The 18,739-nt window shown below is 35.5% G+C and overlaps 1 protein-coding gene across 3 annotated transcripts in view; it reads left to right on the top strand.

Annotated features, from left to right (window-relative positions):
* ADAMTS6 (ADAM metallopeptidase with thrombospondin type 1 motif 6) overlaps positions 1-17,976 on the top strand; it is a 155,909-nt gene extending 137,933 nt beyond the window's left edge. For 2 of the 3 annotated variants that reach the window (XM_085322418.1, XM_085322417.1), the window contains exons 22-25: positions 25-229; positions 6,053-6,229; positions 7,468-7,624; positions 14,545-17,976. In XM_085322418.1, the coding sequence (XP_085178544.1) occupies positions 25-229; positions 6,053-6,229; positions 7,468-7,624; positions 14,545-14,654 (649 nt within the window). In that variant the 3' untranslated portion in view covers positions 14,655-17,976. Of the gene's footprint in view, positions 1-24; positions 230-6,052; positions 6,230-7,467; positions 7,625-14,544 lie in introns of those variants that run through there. The other variant, XM_085322419.1, reaches the window with a different exon arrangement.
* The last annotated feature ends 763 nt before the right edge of the window (positions 17,977-18,739 follow it).

Raw genomic sequence — 18,739 nt, 5'->3', positions numbered from 1 at the left:
AATTTCCTAACTTTTCCCATCCAGATGGTTTATTGGAGATTGGTCAGAATGCAGTAAGACCTGTGACGGAGGAACGCGTTCACGAACAGTTCTCTGTATCAGAAAGATTGGACCTTCTGAGGAAGAGACACTGGAAAATAGCAACTGTATAACGCACCGGCCTATTGAAAAAGAGCCCTGTAACAATCAGTCGTGTCCCCCACAATGGGTCGCTTTGGACTGGTCGGAGGTGAGGAAATTTTCAATTTTAGCCCATTGGCAATAGTCAGGACGAGAGCTCTCACCACTGACTAATAGTACATTTTCTACTGTTGCTTGCCAGGTTAAGGATTAATGAGAAGTTCAAAACACAATTGATAATTAGTATTGAAGCAATTTTTGTCATTCATACTTCTTTTTTCTTTTCATTTATATTGTCAGTTATTTTGTCAAGAGATTATGAACTGTTGTTATTAGTCATAACAACAGTAAAATACAACATAGTACAGTAAATATTAAAAATAGTAAAAATGTCAATAGTCATTTTCATTTCCATACGTCTTGAACAGGCAAATAGCTAGAGAGAAGAGATGATTGTTTTATCGTGTAGAAAGCCAGAATAAGCTGCTCGGATTTTCTTCAAATAATCACATTAATATAAAGAATCAGCTTTCTTAGCAACATACAGTGATAGGCAGACCTAAAAATTGCTGTTTTCTTTATCTTTAAAGAATTAATATTTTTTGCTAAATATGGTGATATCTGTTATACTGTAAACCAAGTCATGACTTTAGTTGATTGAAGTATTAAATTTGAAGGATGTGAATTCATGCAGTAGAGAGAAGGCGGCAGATTTATTGTTGGTCTCTGATGGATTTCAATGGAACTGCATCACATGCCAGTCTGAGGGCACAAAAGCCATATACTTTTGCAGTTCTTTGCTATCCAGGAGTCTTGTCTCACCTATTTCACCTCAAAATAGCCTTTGGAATACTTGAAGCTAGGATTTCCCGAGTCTCCAAACTCCACATTCCTGTTGTCAAATGCAGCCATATCATATAATTCCTTTTATAAACTGATCAAACTTCATATTAAAATCAGTTAATTTAGAGGTTTGGTTTTGTCCTGCTGCCTCTTGGAAAACTCTTCCTGAACTTTAGTCTTTGCATTGCAAGAAATATTCTAATTGCATGCCGGTGTATGCAATTAGATGTGGTTGTGGCTCATCTCCTTGATGTCTTGTACTTCATGCCTTATATAATTCTCTGTTCTTCTCAACTGAAGAAAGACTTTTTTGGACAAATACGATTTTTTCCATAACATACATTATTTTTGTTGAAACAAAAGAAAAATGTATCAATTTGTTGTTCAACTGTTCAGCTTGGTTCCATAAGGAATTAGGAATTAAATGTAATTTTATTGAACTTTTATATCAAAGAAGATTCTTTTCAGATATTCCCATTATATTTAATTTTTTTTTAATTTTCATTAACTTACCAGCCTAATGCTGTTGGTTGTGTTCCAAATTTTCTGTTATTGTACCACATTTTAGATATAATCTGATATCATAAGACAGATAGCCATTCACAAACTTTATAGCTGAATCTGTCTCTAGCTCTATGCAGTTTTAAGATAATAGATTTTTTTTTTGAATTTGTTTTACAGAAGATTGTCTGCTTTATATCCTGAACCCTTAGAAAAGCATCTCCTTTCAGCAGCTTCTGTTAACTGTTAACAGGACCTCAAGAAACACAGAAATGAGACAGTGAATTTTAAAATATGCATTGTTTTACGTGCAGAACAATATTTTTTTATTCCCTAGCTATTATCTGCCTTTTTACACCAGAAGTAGAGCACCAAAATCAAGGCAGAAAGGTTTTAAATAGTTCCTGTCACTCCCTAAAAAGGTAGAATATAATTCCACCTCTTCAAAAATGAATCTATGACTTCAAAAGAATAAAAAGGAAAGGTGCAAGAAGGAACTAATGGATGAGTAGAAAAGGTTGTTCAGTGGAAGACTCCTTCGTATCATGTCTTGTCACTGATAGTTTGTAAGCTCTTTTTGTCTGTTGTAGTGGTTCCTTAATTCTGGTTGGAATATCTAGGCATCATCTCAGTACTAACAGACTGTCCGTATGAGAAATTCTGCAGCTGTATGTGTTGACTGTATATTATTCCCTTTTAGTTACCTCCTCTAGGCTTTACTTATGAATATATAATCCTTGGGAGCTGTCAACATCGCCAGCCCCTTAAGAAAGTTCAGTAGCTTTTCAAGACCTTCACATCCAGCCTTTTATACAGCAGAACTGTGTTACTATTTTTAATATATTTTTTTTTATTTAGGCTTTAGATCCTGCTAAGCTTCTGGTTCTGATTTGCATTTTGACAGGATTGTGAACAAGTACTAACTTTTTCCTGTGTGAGTGATATAGCTTAGCAGTGTTATTACTGCTCATAGCATTTTAATGTAATGAGAAATTGCTTTTTCTTCTATTTAGTGTTACTGGAAATACAGTGTATTTAAATCTCTRTATAAATATGATGTATGATATATTTATATGATTTTCTCACAAAAGCATGAAAATGCTGACTCTAATATATTGGTACTGAAAACAAGAATGAACTCAAAAAGTAAGAGTTGTGTACAGCTTCCATTGAAGCCAATGTCAAATCTTGCTACTTCTGTCTGGAATGTAAATTCTGAACGTTTGTTTTTATACTGAAAGAAAGCAATATGTGACACAAGTTAAGCAATTTTCACACTTTCTCATATGTTTATGTACTTGTTGAAAATCAAGATAATTGTATATTTTTTTAGTCTTCAGTGATAAGATATGATTCAGGTATCTTTTAGGTCAGAGAAACAAACACATTTTGTAAACATAGATTAATTAATATATTTAGGAGATTGTAATAGTATTTATATCAAATAGTAATTAACATTGTGGCTTGCTCAGCAGCATTTGATTGTTCTCAGGTAACTTAAGTTTTGTTAAAAATATTTTCATGTTTTGCAATAGATGAGTTTTGAATGAATGATTCCCCACTCGTAAATTACTTATTTTATATTTTTTCCAGGTAATAAAATAAAAACGGAAAAAAATAATAATCTAAGGATTTATTGGGAAGAGACTTAGAATTTTGAGACAAGCGTTTTTACTTTGCATTCATACTATCTTTAGTCATGATTTCCAATGAGCRAGTCAAAAATTCTAGAAGCGTTTAGTAATGGGAGACACTATTTCTTTTTTTAAAAAATGTGTTGGGGCGTTTTATCTTTCATTTACTTTGGAGACGTACAATTTTGCTAAATTCTACTGATGCTTTTTATTTATGGGGATTCAGTATTACTGTGGGCAGCCTCTTTCCTTACTACATCTTATTTCTGGATAGGTGTAGTCCAACTGATTTAGTGGAATTTTGACTATGACTCCAAATAATATGTTTCTTAAAAGGATATTTTTTCTTCTGTTGCTAGTAGCTAAAATAATATATTTCACAAACTTACGGATAAAAGAACAGAAGTATCTTAAATAGGATTAGAAAATGTATGCATCTAAACTCAAATTTCTGATTTGCCACCAAATTCTGGAGGTTATGACTCTTCATAGGCACATTGCTTTTTGACATTTATTTCACTGGTTACCAACAGTTCTGCTTCTTGACCGTCTTGACAGAGAATAAAAGCTGAGTGTCAACCTCTTGCTGAAGCAAGTGATTCATATACTAGACAGTCATCCATACATCCTCTCTGAGAGCCTCGATTTAGAAGATGTTCTTGGAGCGTGGCTAGTGAACTGAGCTCCATGTGAGACAGAGCAGTAGCTACTCATTTAATAGTCAGCTGCTGATAGCTTTCTTTTTTTGCATCTTAATTTAACATTTCAGGGTTCAGAATGCCACACCCGGCATTCAGAATACGGTTCTGTGCAACTCTAAAAGAGAAGCAAGACTCTGCCACCCCCGATATTACAAAATGAACTGATCACCAATCTGTAGACCACTCTGATGATAGCAAGACAGTTCTGCTATCGTCAACCTTCTGCATATTATCTGTTTGCTTTTCACAGAATGCTTAAAAGATTAAATGGGAACAGGAGATGGAGTACAAGTGATTTTTATGTGGCTGAGCTAGGCCAGGGCACCTACTTCTATTTCCTGCTCAAAGCTCCTCTTCATTTTATATGAAATACTTACGGAAGAAAATACATGCAACATTCCGTGGAATTTGGACCAGAACTGAGTCATGATCATGTTGCTGAAGACCTGATGTACTCATTGTAATTCTTTTCTGGTCTCTGTTTAGCATTAACATTAAATTCTTCCTGCATATTGGTGTATTTTCTGCCACAGAGACAGAGAACTTTCTTCCCTCCTTTGTCACTCCTTCCATCATTTTCCAGTAGGCAGGTACTTACTGTACTTTGTGGAGGAGATTGGAGATTTGGAGTTAATGCCCCAAATGCATGAGGAAGATCGAACCTAGCTGTTCTGCATGAGAACTGTAAACACTGAACTACTGTAGATAAGAAGGCAGTAGCTCTATTAAAAAGAAAAGAACAGTTTGATTTTTTGTTTTTAAGGAAAGTGATTATACATTCTCTTTGAAGTCTGGATTATACCCCCAAATGCCCTCTTTGCAGCCCACTTAAAGATTCTAATTCTAAGCAGAGATAAGATGGAGCATAAATCTGTCAGATTTTCATTGATTAGTTTAGGTGACTCCCACCGAGAGAGTCTCTTCTCATGGATCTTATTTTGAGGTGGGTAAGTACACATATACATACATTTCCGTATATATAGGGAATATCAGTGCTTTACATAGTACTGTGGAACTGCTTTTAAGTGTCTTTAAGTTAGACAGATATGCTTCAGAATTAAGCATGCAATCCTGAAGTTTGGATTACTGAAGTTGTTTTCCAAAAATAAATCTTATGTGTTTTTATTTTTTCCTATTATGTGGTGACCTGTTTGAATGTAGAAGATCTTTGGCTTTCCACCTCTTGAATTTGCTTCAGTTCCACTTCCCAGATAATGTTATATCTCTGCAGCTGCTTGCATATGAAAAGCACTTCTACTCTTGACAGTTTTAGCGTAATCTATGTGTAGGATTTATGCTATCAGAAGTTGATTCTGATCCAGATAATGCAGGTATGCTTGCAGGATAAAGGTGAACATGCCTATGAAGAGTTCTAATACTATGCTTGCAAAATCTCCAGCTCAGCTGTTAAAGAGAAACTGGTTTGGGGAAGGTCTTGTGTTTTTAATTTGTTGCACTTTCTTATCCCCATTATGCTGTTGTGCTAATGTAAATGAGAGTTAATCAGTAGCAAAACAGAAAGAGAAGGGGGGAAAAACTACATGAAGAAAGAGGAGCAAAAGCAGAGAGGTCCTTAGAGCTGCCTCTGTTCCAAGTTACTGTTTTATTATCTACTTGCTAGTACAACCAGCAGAGCAGTGACAGAAGGAGGAAAAACAACAGCTGTGAGAAAACAGAATTAAAACTTGAAAGGAGAAAAAAGCATTCATGGTAGGGGAGGGTAGAGTATTTTTGTCTCAACCAATAATCCAGTTTCTATGCAGTTCAGTAAAGCATTCACCTTTCCATATGTTCGTTGGGAAAAAATGTGTTGCTTACAGCTCAGTAATTGGTGAGGGATGTAAAAAAAAGTCCGTACTAGCCTTATGTAACAGACTTCTACTTTAATCACTGAAATGCACACTCAGATTTGTTTCATAGTAGTGTTACATGTCTGCTTTACAGCAAAGTACTTGTCTTAAACCTAACCTAAAAGCTTTTGTATAAAAAAAAAATAGTAATGCATTACTACAAATATTAATAGCAAAGGAAATCTACTTTTATCAATTTAAGAGTTATTTAACTTAAAGCAATCATCAGCTAGCTTATTTGTGTTTCTACGCATTTGAGTATTATTACCATCTTGGGAAAATGGTGATGATAATTTAGTTATAAGAACATAACTGTAATCTCACATTTTTCTGTAACAACATTTTTGGAGCTATTACTGACTTTTTACTGAGATTTTAATTATTTGTATCCCTGTTTTTTCAGTGCACACCGAAGTGTGGTCCGGGATTTAAGCACCGAATTGTTCTGTGCAAGAGCAGCGATCTTCTGAAGACTTTCCCAGCTGCTCAATGCCAAGAGGAGAGCAAACCTCCAGTCCGCATCCGCTGTAGTTTAGGCCGATGTCCTCCTCCTCGCTGGGTTACTGGAGACTGGGGACAGGTAAGATAGTCCATGTAAATATTGTATTACTATAAACAGCAGTATATATTACTGTTAGTTTCTTACACATCAGCAGCTTTTAAGGATAAAGGTCTAATGGAAACCAAGAAGAGACATTTGTATGACTTTTCTTGCATTTCCCTTGTTTGTCTCAGATTAAAATGTGAGGCAGAATTGAGGTTGTCTGCTGAAGTATAAGACAGGACTTGCTGACAGTAAACCATTTCTACAGGATGAGTTTTCATCTGCATTATTTTTACATTAGTTAATCTTTACTACAGATTGGTGGAAGGGGATATTGAGAGGCAGGTTGGAAGGTTTAATATTTTTAAAACACATTGAACTCAGCTGAGGAGCAAGATGGAAATACAAAGCCAATTACTGTAAATATACAAAAAGGTATGCAGCAGCTCTAAGAACATTCAGAGAACTATAAAATTTTACATAACAAAATACTTAATTACCAGATGAGGATCTAAATCATTATAGTGCAGGCTTATTGGTGGTATATGCAGTGTTCCTATACAAGTTGTATTGAGTTTCTCTCTATCATTATGATTTAGCATCTGACGTATGATTAGTGGCTTGTTATTAAATAATCCCTTGGTATATCAGTTTCTAATTTTGTAATCTGCTATTAATGGAAATAACTTATCTTAAATAATCAAGGGACAATCATCTGTGGGTATTACAATGTAATTGACTTGTGATCCATCTTTTCTTTTATGCTAGTTGTCCAGATGCATGTTTGTTTTAAATTGATAGAAATCTTTAAATCGTTGTTCAGTTAGAGAAATAGATCTATTTTTTAAACTGCAGAGTATTTTTGTTTAAAAACTACTTTTTCCTTAAAAAGATTTTTAGCAGATTTGAATTCTTCTTGTCTTGGGATTTCTRTCTTTGTTCAAAACTAAAAGATTTCTGTCTGGAAATCTTAAATTCAGAGATGATACATGAAATAGTGTAAATTATATTCTCTTATTTCAAATCTGAGTTTATTCAGCTAGCTAATATTGCATTGTGTTTTCTTTGAAAGACAAGTACTTGTATATACTGTCAAAAATGAAAAATTCTAAGCTATTTTATGAAAAACAACACTTTGTGTTACCCAAGTATCATCAGATGCCTTTGTTTCTTTTTATTTGTGCAAGTTTCTGATTTGTTTGTGACTGTTCTCCCATTATCTTGCTTTGTATTTAAGAATTGGATTCAAGTTGCTTTATCTGTCTTATCTTTAGTGTTCTGCACAGTGTGGTCTTGGGCAACAGATGCGAACAGTACAGTGCCTCTCATATACTGGACAAGCATCCAGTGAGTGTCCAGAAACACTTAGACCTCCATCAATGCAGCAGTGTGAAAGCAAATGTGACAGTACTCCCATTTCCAACACGGAAGGTAGGTTTGCCATCTTAATATAATTTATTCTGAAAAAAATGTTTTTGCATCAATTTATTAACAAAACATGCATTTAATAGCAAAAGCCTATGTTATATCATCTCCCAGACTGTGGGTTTTTTTTTTTTTTTTTTTACAATTACTTTTTAATCTGTCAATGTAGTTCAAAGTTTAAGTGAATAATGCAGTTGTCTTTAAAAAAGACAGTTCTTTTAAGGTTCTTCCTTAAAAAAAAGATGGCGGGAAGAAACCTATATTGCCTAAATCATAGACAAAATGCTACCATTTTGTATCATTAATTTTCCAGTTTCTCTGTTGATACAATATGCACTATCATAATGGAAGGGAGAGTTTGATATACTTCTTATGCACTGAATTTGTACATGCTCCAACAGTGGCAACATAACACAGCAGAGGCATAAATAGTTCTTTAAAAAATACAGTTAGATTGCAAATTACGTTACAACAGTGCTACAGTTCTATTCTTACACTTTAACTTGTTCTTCATCTTCTTCTGATTAACTTTGAATTTCCTTTATTTATAATGCCTGTTTGGAAATAATGTCAGTATTTTTTACATGATACAGCCTAATTAGACTGTTAACTAACTATATTGTAAAATATTTTATTTCAAGAATGTATTAAATAATATTGTCAAAATAAGCTTACTGACTTTTATGAAAGGCTCCAGTTCTGGAATCATGAATTCCCAAGGTAAGCCTGTTGGGAAATGAAGAATTCTGTTTTCTGAGTAGAGTGCTAGGCAGTTCAAACAAACAAACAAACGTGGATCTCTTACTGATCATAAAGTGTACCCAGACTTTAAAATAATTGCTCATCAGATGGGTATGTTCCATTTTGTGTATTGAACAAAGATATTGCAGGCCAAAGGAACTGAGGATTACAATAATTGATTTTTTGGTACATGTATCTTAAGACTTCACAACAATTAATGTACTCTTAAAACTCGTATTCCCTAATATTTGAGTGCTTGACTTTGCAGTGTCACTAATAACTCAAAAATAACTTTTCTCTCTGCTATATAAAGTGGAGCATCTTTAAACATGGGTTCTCCAACCACTTGGGAGTTAAATAACCTATTTATATGGAACAAATACTCTATATGCAAAAAGCAAATTTATGATAGAGTTTTCCCTGATTTGGTGTTCATTTCATACCTTCTCTATCCATTCAGGTTCAGAGCATAGATTCAAAGTTGTTATAAAAGTCTGTCAAATAGAGATGTCTGTATTAAATGGAGCATGCTAAAATCTTCTGAGAAATATGCTAATGATTTTCCATAAACACTGTAATTCATTGCTTAGAAGTTTTAATTTTAAAAAGATGCCTGTCATCCCATGTTGTTGTTTGAAAAGCATCATTTAAATAGAATTTTGCTTAGTTATTTTAATTCTCGTTTTTATGTTAGTGCTCTTACGTAATCTTTAGGTGATGATTATCAGTGTAGGAAATTTTCTGCCCTTTAAAGCCCCAAGGCCAATTGTTGTTTTATTTCCAAACACAGACATTGTCTTTTTCCCAAAGAAAGTAAGGTAATAAAGTACTCTAACTGGGCACAGTTTAGTCTCAGTCTCCTTTTAATTTCAAGATGAAAAGGTCATGTCATTATTTATACTAGTACATTACACTAGTAATTCTTTAATATTATCAGGAAAATATGATGATCTCCTACAGATGTGGATACCATCAGGGGTTTTCTGTGTGTGATCTATGGACACTGGGTGGCCATGGACTAGTTTAAAGTGGAACAGTGCAGAGTAACTATGAAAAGTGAGCCTGTTGGCATTAGTGTTTTCCAGGGGCCTGCACCTTCACTGGAAACTTTTTGGGATCCACAAATTGAAAATGTTGAAAACCACTTACTTACACAATATTCCAGATGGACTTCAGCTCTTTGGCCTGCACTCTGAGTTGGCCAGGCATGAGCCAGCTTCTTACTGACAGCCATGCAACCTCATTAGCACAGTACATTGCTTGAGCTAATAAGTCCTAGGAAAAAAATAAGAGGAAAAAGAGATAGTACAATCTCTTCTAATAAATACAGTTCCCAGCAGTCACATTGCTGCTTAGCATCAGATTTTTGCTTTTGTCCAACATTGGAAATATTTACTGGAAACCACTGAGTATTTGAAAGCTGTTATGCGTGGCTTACAAATAAATGTATTCTCCAAATTAATTAAACAGTTTAAAATATGCACATCCTTTGAGGAGAACGTAGCCACAGTCCATGAAATATTAAAAGTGCTCTTTTCCAAGATGAGACAAAATTTTTGTCTTTGAAGTGTTTTTTAGATATTTTTGCATGTATATATTAAATATATATCCTAGTTTTTAGTCATTGTATAGCTCCTTTTAAATACTGAATGTAAACAGTACACACTGAGTATATGCAAATTAATGTATATGTATTGTGCATTTTCTGCTTACACTTTTGGCCTTAAACAAAATCCGTTTAGACACAATAGGAGTTGTCATCTCTTAAATTACCTCAGTCCTTCGAGTCTTCCTGACCAAATTGCTTATGTTAGTAAAATGTTACGCTTTAAACAGGGAGGCACACCTTTTGCTGCATACCAGAGGTGATGGAAAGCTTTTTAGAGCTAACTAATCCTAAGGAGCAGAACTGATCTCAGGTCTTTATTATCTAAAGATCTGTTCATTTTTGGAAAGATCAACAACTTTCATTTTATCTGAAAGCAGTTGCTTTGATAATTCCAGTTTTATAAAGGATTTGTTTGGTTTGTTTTTCATTTAAAATGGTAATTTGTCTCTGGTCAAGAAATGTTTGAGTTTTGAGTATGTTTCTGTTACACACCTGCAAGTACAGTTGATACCACTGCTACTTCAGACACTTCTGTTTGGCAGCCTGGACAAGGGATGTGTGCAGAAACCAACTGACAGCAGCTAAAGCTAGTCCATGGGACAGAGAAAGTGAGAATGAAAATGAGTCTAGTCTCTGCAGAGGCTTTTAGGATTCCCCCTCTGTGTTTTGGGCTGTGTGGGCCAAGATTCCTTGTTATCAGAATTTTCCTTACTCGTTTGCAAGTGGACTTTGCACTCAGTGGATCCTTCCTTACTCTCTGCTGAGCAGCATAGTCATGTCTGAGCCTATTCTTTTCTGTCCTCATCTCTCTCTCACTGCCTCTTTTTGTCTGTGTGAGTTACCTACACAGGAAGCATCATCCCTTTCTTTTGCAGTACAGGAAGATCAGCAGATCTTTGCTCATGCTATTAGGCAAATCCTAGTAAGAACCTGCTGGCCACAGGGTAGAGGACACACTAATAAAGCAACATCAGTGGTCTGTCCTCTGTGTGTGTGTGTTTTGTGTTTCTCTGTCCCCCTCTCTGCATCTGCAGGATGCTTCTGCACCTCTCTTGTGCATTTGGGCTGTGGCATACTGGAAGGTTCAGTGCTTCACGGTGTAGAGAGAACATTGCTGTATTTCTTTGTGGATGTGTTTGTGAGAGGGGTATGCTTCGGCTGTGTGTGCATGCTTCTGTCTCTCCTCAGGTGCAGGGGAACTGCCTACCTGAAGAGTCTAGGTGTCAGAGAAGGAGTCAGGCCTCTCGGAGGGATACACAGCAGAATATATGTAGGCACACAGAGCCTTTGTCCATGTGCCACCTAGGAGCACTGCCTTGTGCTTGAGGCCCCACCAGGGGCCAAGAGGAACTTCAGCAGCAGGTTGTGGCTTTGCACCGAGGTCCGACTAGCTAAGGGGGTTCCCTTCCAACTCCAAACCCCAGCAAGCCTCCTAGTTCCCTTCACTCACCAAACTCCAGTGTTCCCAGCCTAATGCCTATGGCAACCATTCAGCAATTTCTGGAGAATTTAATTTTGCTGACCCACGATAAGAATGTATATATTCTTGAGGAAACCTTGAGCTACTGCACAATGTAATGATCATATTGGTAAAGTTCATAAGTGCTTTCTTGGGGTTTCTTGTAGGTTGCTTACATTAAACAGCATAGTCAAAATTATGGGGATGTAGAAGAAGTAGAAGAAAGTTATGATAACTCTTGTGACATTTAACATCTGCTTTAGCTCTTTGTTTTCTGTGAAACAGAAAACTTCTGTTCATTCTGACTTCATTAGAGATTGAGCATTGTAGGTGAGGTTTTGACAGGCTGCCACTTATGAGGGTAACATTATATTTGGTATTGGAAGTGAACTGTACACAGCATGTACTGTAGGATTTGATATATAACTCAGAGTGATTTTATTCTTTAAGTATATATGACTGCTGAATCTAGACTGCTGAAAGTCATCTGGAATTTCACCTGAAACAGTTTTATCTATTTTTACGTCATCTCAGTTTTCCGTCTATTTTGTGTGGTGTGTTGTTGCAGTCTCTTTAGCTGAAGGCACAGTGACATTCTGTGATTTATTACTTTAATTGATGCTTAATATCATGGTATACTTTGATCTGGCTACAAGATTAATACATGTAGTTCATAGTAACTTATTAACAGTAGTTACTAGGAGTAAGAATGGTTCTGCTAAACCTCTTCCATTCAACCACAGTTCTATGAAGAACAGGTTATTTCATCAGTCACCATATCTATTTCAAAACTGATTTTTAAAGCAGTTGTGGGCAGCTTCCAGAGCATTGTGTCTTGCTGCTATCCTAATGGCACTGGTGGAGCAAGGTCCAGTTTTATTCAATATGAAGAACAATATAAATAAAAGTAAAATGGGATAATTTCAAACCCTACTTTTAGTAAAACTACAATTAGTAACTTTACCTGTATTTAACTAAATACAGTGTATATGAGGTTTACTTTGAGGATTGAGCTTTTACTTCTCATCAAGATGAATGAATCTCTTTATTCCTCACATCATTTATAATTCACTCCCTTCTCTCCCATGTTCCCAGGCCTCACAAACACAAGGACTTTAAAGGTTTCTGGAAGATATTTGACCTCTTTAGGGATATTTTTGGAATTAAAGTAGGGACCTTATGCAGTTGCTGATAGAGAAATGTGTCTGTGCCTTCAGTATCTGTGTTTCAATCCACTGTCCCCAGTAGGTTGGTCTTTTTTTTCCTGACTTCTAACTCTGATTCCAAATTAAGAATTAAAAAAAAAAAAAAAAAGACGGAGTAAAAAATTACTATGAAAGCATTGTATTCATGTTAATGAAATGAAAGCTTTAACTACTTCATACCTCTACTTGTCCAGGTAGAAGCATGCACACTGCCATTTAGTAGACCCTGAAGTTCAGCGTCTCACTCAGTAATGTTTTCTTAGGTTCAAGTACTAAACATTTGCATCTGCACATAACTTGCTACTGCAGTGTGCTTACACCATGAGCTCACTGTCCGTAATTACCTATTTTGGAGGAAAAATTGATAGAAAGAAGACAGATAGGAACAGTTGAATGATTGTACTTGCTAATTGTGGTGGTTTCAGTATTACGCTTTGCTTTTCGTACCTGTTTGATGTGTCTGTCTGCTGTGTCTTTTGTGTTTGGCTTACAGACATCTTGCTGTCAAGGACTGTTGTTCTATCATATCTTGGAGCAACAGGATCCTGGCCTTCAGTCTTCTGCAGTTCTAGATATTAGATCAATGCAAATATGATAATATTCAAAGTACTGCTAGTTCATTTCCTTTTTATTCATATTTTCTTTATAGCTGTTGTAATTTGAGAGAGATTGTAGGAGGAGACCAGTGTTGAATACAGTCTTACAAGAGTAAAAACTTAAAGCATTCTTTTGAGAAAAATTAATTTCTGGAAAATTAATCTGATTTCATTCTTCCTACTTCATCATTTTTGCAATTCAAAATTGTGGGTTTTGCTTCTTCTCCATATRCATCTCTTCCATCTTCCTACACGGGAAGCAAAGCTCTTGGCCACAGTCTCATTTTAATATCGGCCTGGAGGAAAATGTCCAAATGCTCTACTGAAAACATAAATTCTTTATCAAGCACCTATCAGAATAGCCACTCCAGTGCAAAGCAAATCCACGGTAGCTACATCTGAGCTATAAAACCTGAGCCTCATACTATTGAACTCTCAGATTCAKCTGTGAACTCCAACTATATCAGAATAAGAACTCAACATGGACCAGACTATTCCATTCCCTATTCCCACCTTGTTTCTTCAGAAAGGAAACTGAGACAGAGGAGAATTACGACATACTCCAATAGTGTTGTTGTAATGTATACCCACAAGTCACTTTAGATAACCTGTGTGGGATGGAAGAGAAGAAATCCTTACTCTCTGTGGCAGAGCTCTTGTTCTCCCTTTCTGGGAGACTTACCTGCCTATATGCTGTAAGCTTAACGTATAGGGAAAACACAAGTATGAAGAAAGCCCTTGCATGACTATTACAGGCATAGAAATGCTTTTCCTTCTGCATTAAAGAAATTGTTGATGTGTGGAACTCAGCCTAAAATAAAACTGGCCATGCAGTCAAGTCACTGAACTCATACTGCTTATTCGTAACACTGTTTTCTGCATCCCTGTTAGCTTCAGTGTATATTCTATTTCAAAGATTCTTACAAATGCACAGGCGTAGTACCAAATAGTGCAAATCGTGTTAGATTTTGGATAACCTTTCATGGATGAATAAAATAACTCCTGAGAAAGAAGCTATAAAAGTATTATAAGAAAAATGACTCATATTTCCTAGCTGTCTAAAGTGATCATTTATCCCAATAAATGGTAGTTCTTTCAAGACAAAGTAGGCACACTTCTAAATGTCTGGGAGAGAAGCCCTGCAAACATTTTTATTGCTTTTTAAAATATATTGTATGTACTAAGCTGAACTAGAAAGAGTAGCTACAAAGAGGGCAAGGTGGATGGATAGAGTAGAAGCATGCTAACTCTCAATTTTTCTTTGTACTTTAATTTGTATTTCTGATTTTTTTGTCTTTAATGCCCTCAATTATTAGAGTGCAAAGATGTGAACAAAGTGGCATATTGCCCACTGGTGCTGAAGTTCAAGTTCTGCAGTCGAGCATACTTCAGACAGATGTGCTGCAAGACCTGCCAAGGACACTGACCCACAGAAAGCATGAGAATGTGCCTTGTTACTATCATTGTGGAAAAGTGTCCATCGAAGAGAGCCACACAGCGGAATGAGATTGACGTCCTTGCAAACGCATTACCCTGTGGAAAACGTAACCACTGGTCAGCCCCAGCTGACAGGATTTCAATATTATTTTAACTTCTGTGAAGTGGGATTTATTCATCCAAAGTGCTGGACACAGTATGAGGAGGGCATGCCAAATTGGAAGGATCCACACAACACACATAGAATAGCTTACTGTGGAACATTTGTGTTCTTTTGACTAAATTCAATAGTCTGTTTACCTCCTTGGACCATTAAAATAATTTTTATTATGGACTTAGCAATGACACTGAATCCATTTGTATTTAAAGCTGTTTAAAATGTAGCTGTTATGACTCGGTCTACTATGGAAGTAAAGAAGAATCAAAAAAAATGTTAAGTCATAGCTTTAAAATGTTAACTATTTTATCTCACGACACAGCACCACAATTTAAATTATAAAATGAGCTTGGAAATGTTATTTAAGGAGCAGAAATTAAAAAAAAATGTATTTTTCCTTCATTCCACCTAATTCCCTTTGGAGTAATCTATATTTCCTGAACACTGCTGTGAGCCATATATAAAGCTAAACTAAACAGAACAACCATGAGGGACTTAGTTTTAAGAGGTGCAACAGTTATTGCAGTGGTGCATGAAATACAAGTGTGCTATGAAGTGAAATGAAATCTGTGTTGCAGGTTTATAGCCATCTTACCATTGTACAAGTGAAGCTGAGATTTCCACTAAAAGGGAAAATATTTCAATATCATAGAGGAGGCAGGCTGCAATAGTGATGAAGACCGTATTGTCAAGTCTTTCACTACCACTGTACAAGTTGCCTAAAACTTAACACTTYGACTCCAGCTCACTTTTGTTTACATCACTAGCCACAAAGAAGAAGCAGCTTTGTGGGCATCTAGTTCTGTTTAACATGTTATTTTACTGGACTTCCAGTGCAAAACGTAAGCCTACTATGTATTAACAACAACCCTTTGCAGAATTTGCTARAAGTTAAACTGGATTCCAGATGTTCCCTTCTTTGATATTGTAGTGGAAGGGCATTTGTTTGCACGAATGAATATGTGAATTTTCAGGAGACCACAAAAGAGTGGATAAGGATTCCAACCAAAGAAGACCTGTGGAGATATCTTAGGTTCTGTTCAAATAAAAGGTCAAAAGTGTGCCTGACCCAAGAGGCCTGTTGGACTGGCAGGAGTGAGGCACGCTGGAATGGATGTGGCTGATATGAAGTCTGGCCACTTTGACCTAAGTGACCAGGTATATGTTGAAAGCTAGATCTTATTTAAAGGTAGGGATGGCTTTCASTGTGAGACTGGAGCAAACTCTTGCCTCTGGATTTGTAGTTAGATGCCTTAACTGCCTTAACTCTACCTATTTTATATTACCATATTTTTAATATTCACCAAATACTTTGCATTTAAATGTGAAACCAAACTACTTAGGTCACATTCAAGAATCTAACATAAAACTAAATGTCGTGCTCCTCTTCCCCTTCACTTCTCAATAACAGACTCAACAAGGAGATAAGGAAAGTGGGTACTTGTTTATATTAATATATTGTACTTGAACACTTGCAGTTTGCAGCAGGTCCTTGATGAATGTGCTTTTGTGTCCAACTATGCCTCCTTTGTTGTAGTGCAATTAAAATTATGTGAGCAGTAACTTCTGTTAAAAATTCTAACTCAAATAGCACTTTCTTAAAAAAGAGTACTCTTTTCAGTGAAAAAAAAATTCAAAAAAACATGCAAGATTGAAGTGTATCAATGTATTTAACCAATAACAAGCCAAATGTGTTGCACACTATTTGCTAATGTGAATTAACGTGGAAAAATAGATATTTTTAACAGAACTCGTATTATGAACACCCCCCCCCCAACACATTGACAATCTGTATGTGGGGTTTTTTCTAGCCCTCATAACCATCAAATTCCAGTCATCTGCTACCTCTTGCCAGTATTTTCACTTCCTTACACCTGTGACCAGTGGAATTCATTTTAGGTTGGCTTGCATATATTCTTATATGCTTATCTGATGATCTCATCACCATGTAAACAACTCCTGTTAAAGCTGACACCAGTAGAAAAAAAAAAAGAACAGTCTTCGGGAGTTGTGTGTATGGATTAATGGCAGTATTAGTCCTTCTCTGTTAAGCAAATTGCCTTTTGATAGCCTTTCAGCAGAACACCTTGGTGCTAGCATGCCCTGGTTAGATCAGAAATACAATTAAAAGGGAAAGGKGTTGCTATGGCATTCTCTAAGCAAGAGGCCTCTTTGTATCAGGGTCTGTTTTTCTCCAGGGCATAATTGTGTTTATCAGTTAATGTGTCTTCAGCTAACAAGGAAAGGATTTTTTTAATGTATTCAACAGATTTTTTTTTTTTTTTTTTACCTCATTTAGGACATTAAAGTTGTAAGGAGTGTTTCCAAAGACAAATTTTGCTCTCTTTACTGGTGCTAGAACACTAGGGAGTCTGATGTTTACTCTGCAAAGTAACAGCACTGAGGTTGGAATTTAAAGAACTCCCTGGAGCAACATTGAATTGTATTGTTAAAGGGATCAAAACACAGAATGTATTTGGATTTACAAACTAAGCAACACTTCAGACTGAAGACCTAAAAATGAAACCTAATTCAAAGAAATATAATTGGTTTCCACAGCACAGTTCATTGCTGCTGCTGCTACACTGTAGCCATCTACATAATCTAAGCTAAATAGTGTTATATTCCTAAATAGTGACAATAGGACTATTTGTGTAGGCTATAAAAATGACAGGCCTAGAATCAAATAGTAGAATACTAAATACACCGATCAGTCTGGTGCCAGTACTTCCACTGAGCAATACTAGCAGCTAAAGAAGATCAAAACTGAAAAAAGTCTGCAGACTAACCCCTCAAGGTATATACACCCCAAAATCGTCCATTTCGTTAGGAACTTTATAATGGAGTGAATGTCACATAGATATCCTTAATAATACAGACTGAAATTACCTTTGTATTATTGTGATTAGTTGCTTATTATTTTATACTCAGTATTAATGTGGTACACTGTTACTTTATTATTATTATTTTTTGCTTTTGTAAATTATATTCTAATTTATTGTCATGTTTCTTAACACTTGTTCTACATGCATTCTCCTGCTTGTAATGAAAACAAAAATATTGTAACACTTGATGCAGTGAAATTCCACACCAGACACAGATTTGTTTTAACATAGATAATTTAGTGAAATAAAACTGCAGCTTTTAAGAATGATTCCCATGGTACTGTTGTCTCCCTGACTTAGAGTTGCTAGAATTCTGCATACTTTTGTTTGCTTTATAAGATGCATCAAATATATATGTTTTTTTTCAAGTTACATCTGTATGTTATCCCAGAATTCTATCCTTGGCAGCAGCAATGTTTGTCATATATACGGAAAAGAATAAGGAGAGGGAAAAGTCAAGAACGTGATCGTGTACATTATCAGATAATATTTTAGCCTAAACAATAGATGCCAAAGTAGATCAAAAATGAAATTAATGGCAGCAAAATATCCTGTGCTTCTTGGAATGATTTCACTGCCAGCCAAACAATAAATACAATAATAATAAAATGTGCTTCTTGAATTGAGCTTTTAAGGTTTTATCTGAAGTTCATCTAAAGCCATAATGTTATTAAGTGTAAAGAGCAAAGTCATTTAAGAAGACTTGATGCTTAGGTCATTGCTGGTGAGACTTGCTTACTTTCTTTCCTGATATGGTAAAAATATCCTGTATTGAAATTTCTGAACAAGTTCTGTGAGATATTTCCTGTTTCTCTGCTTTCTCTGAAATTTCTGAATTTTCTCTGAAATAACAGTTAAAATCTATCTTCTGCTTTAATGAAAATAATCACTCTACTATGTGTAAGATAGAACAAATTACCAATATTTTGATAAGCTGTTTAATAATTTTGGTTATTCTTTTTTCTGTTTTTTTTGGGGTTTTTTTTTNTACTAGTGAGAACTCAAAAAAAGAATTCCATGTTTCAAAGGTAC

Source organism: Rhea americana, unplaced genomic scaffold (genome assembly GCF_003343005.1).
Source record: "Rhea americana isolate MKP2758 unplaced genomic scaffold, rheAme1 scaffold_77, whole genome shotgun sequence".
In the NCBI taxonomy this organism is placed as follows: domain Eukaryota; kingdom Metazoa; phylum Chordata; class Aves; order Rheiformes; family Rheidae; genus Rhea; species Rhea americana.
This window is presented reverse-complemented; position numbering and strand designations above follow the sequence as displayed.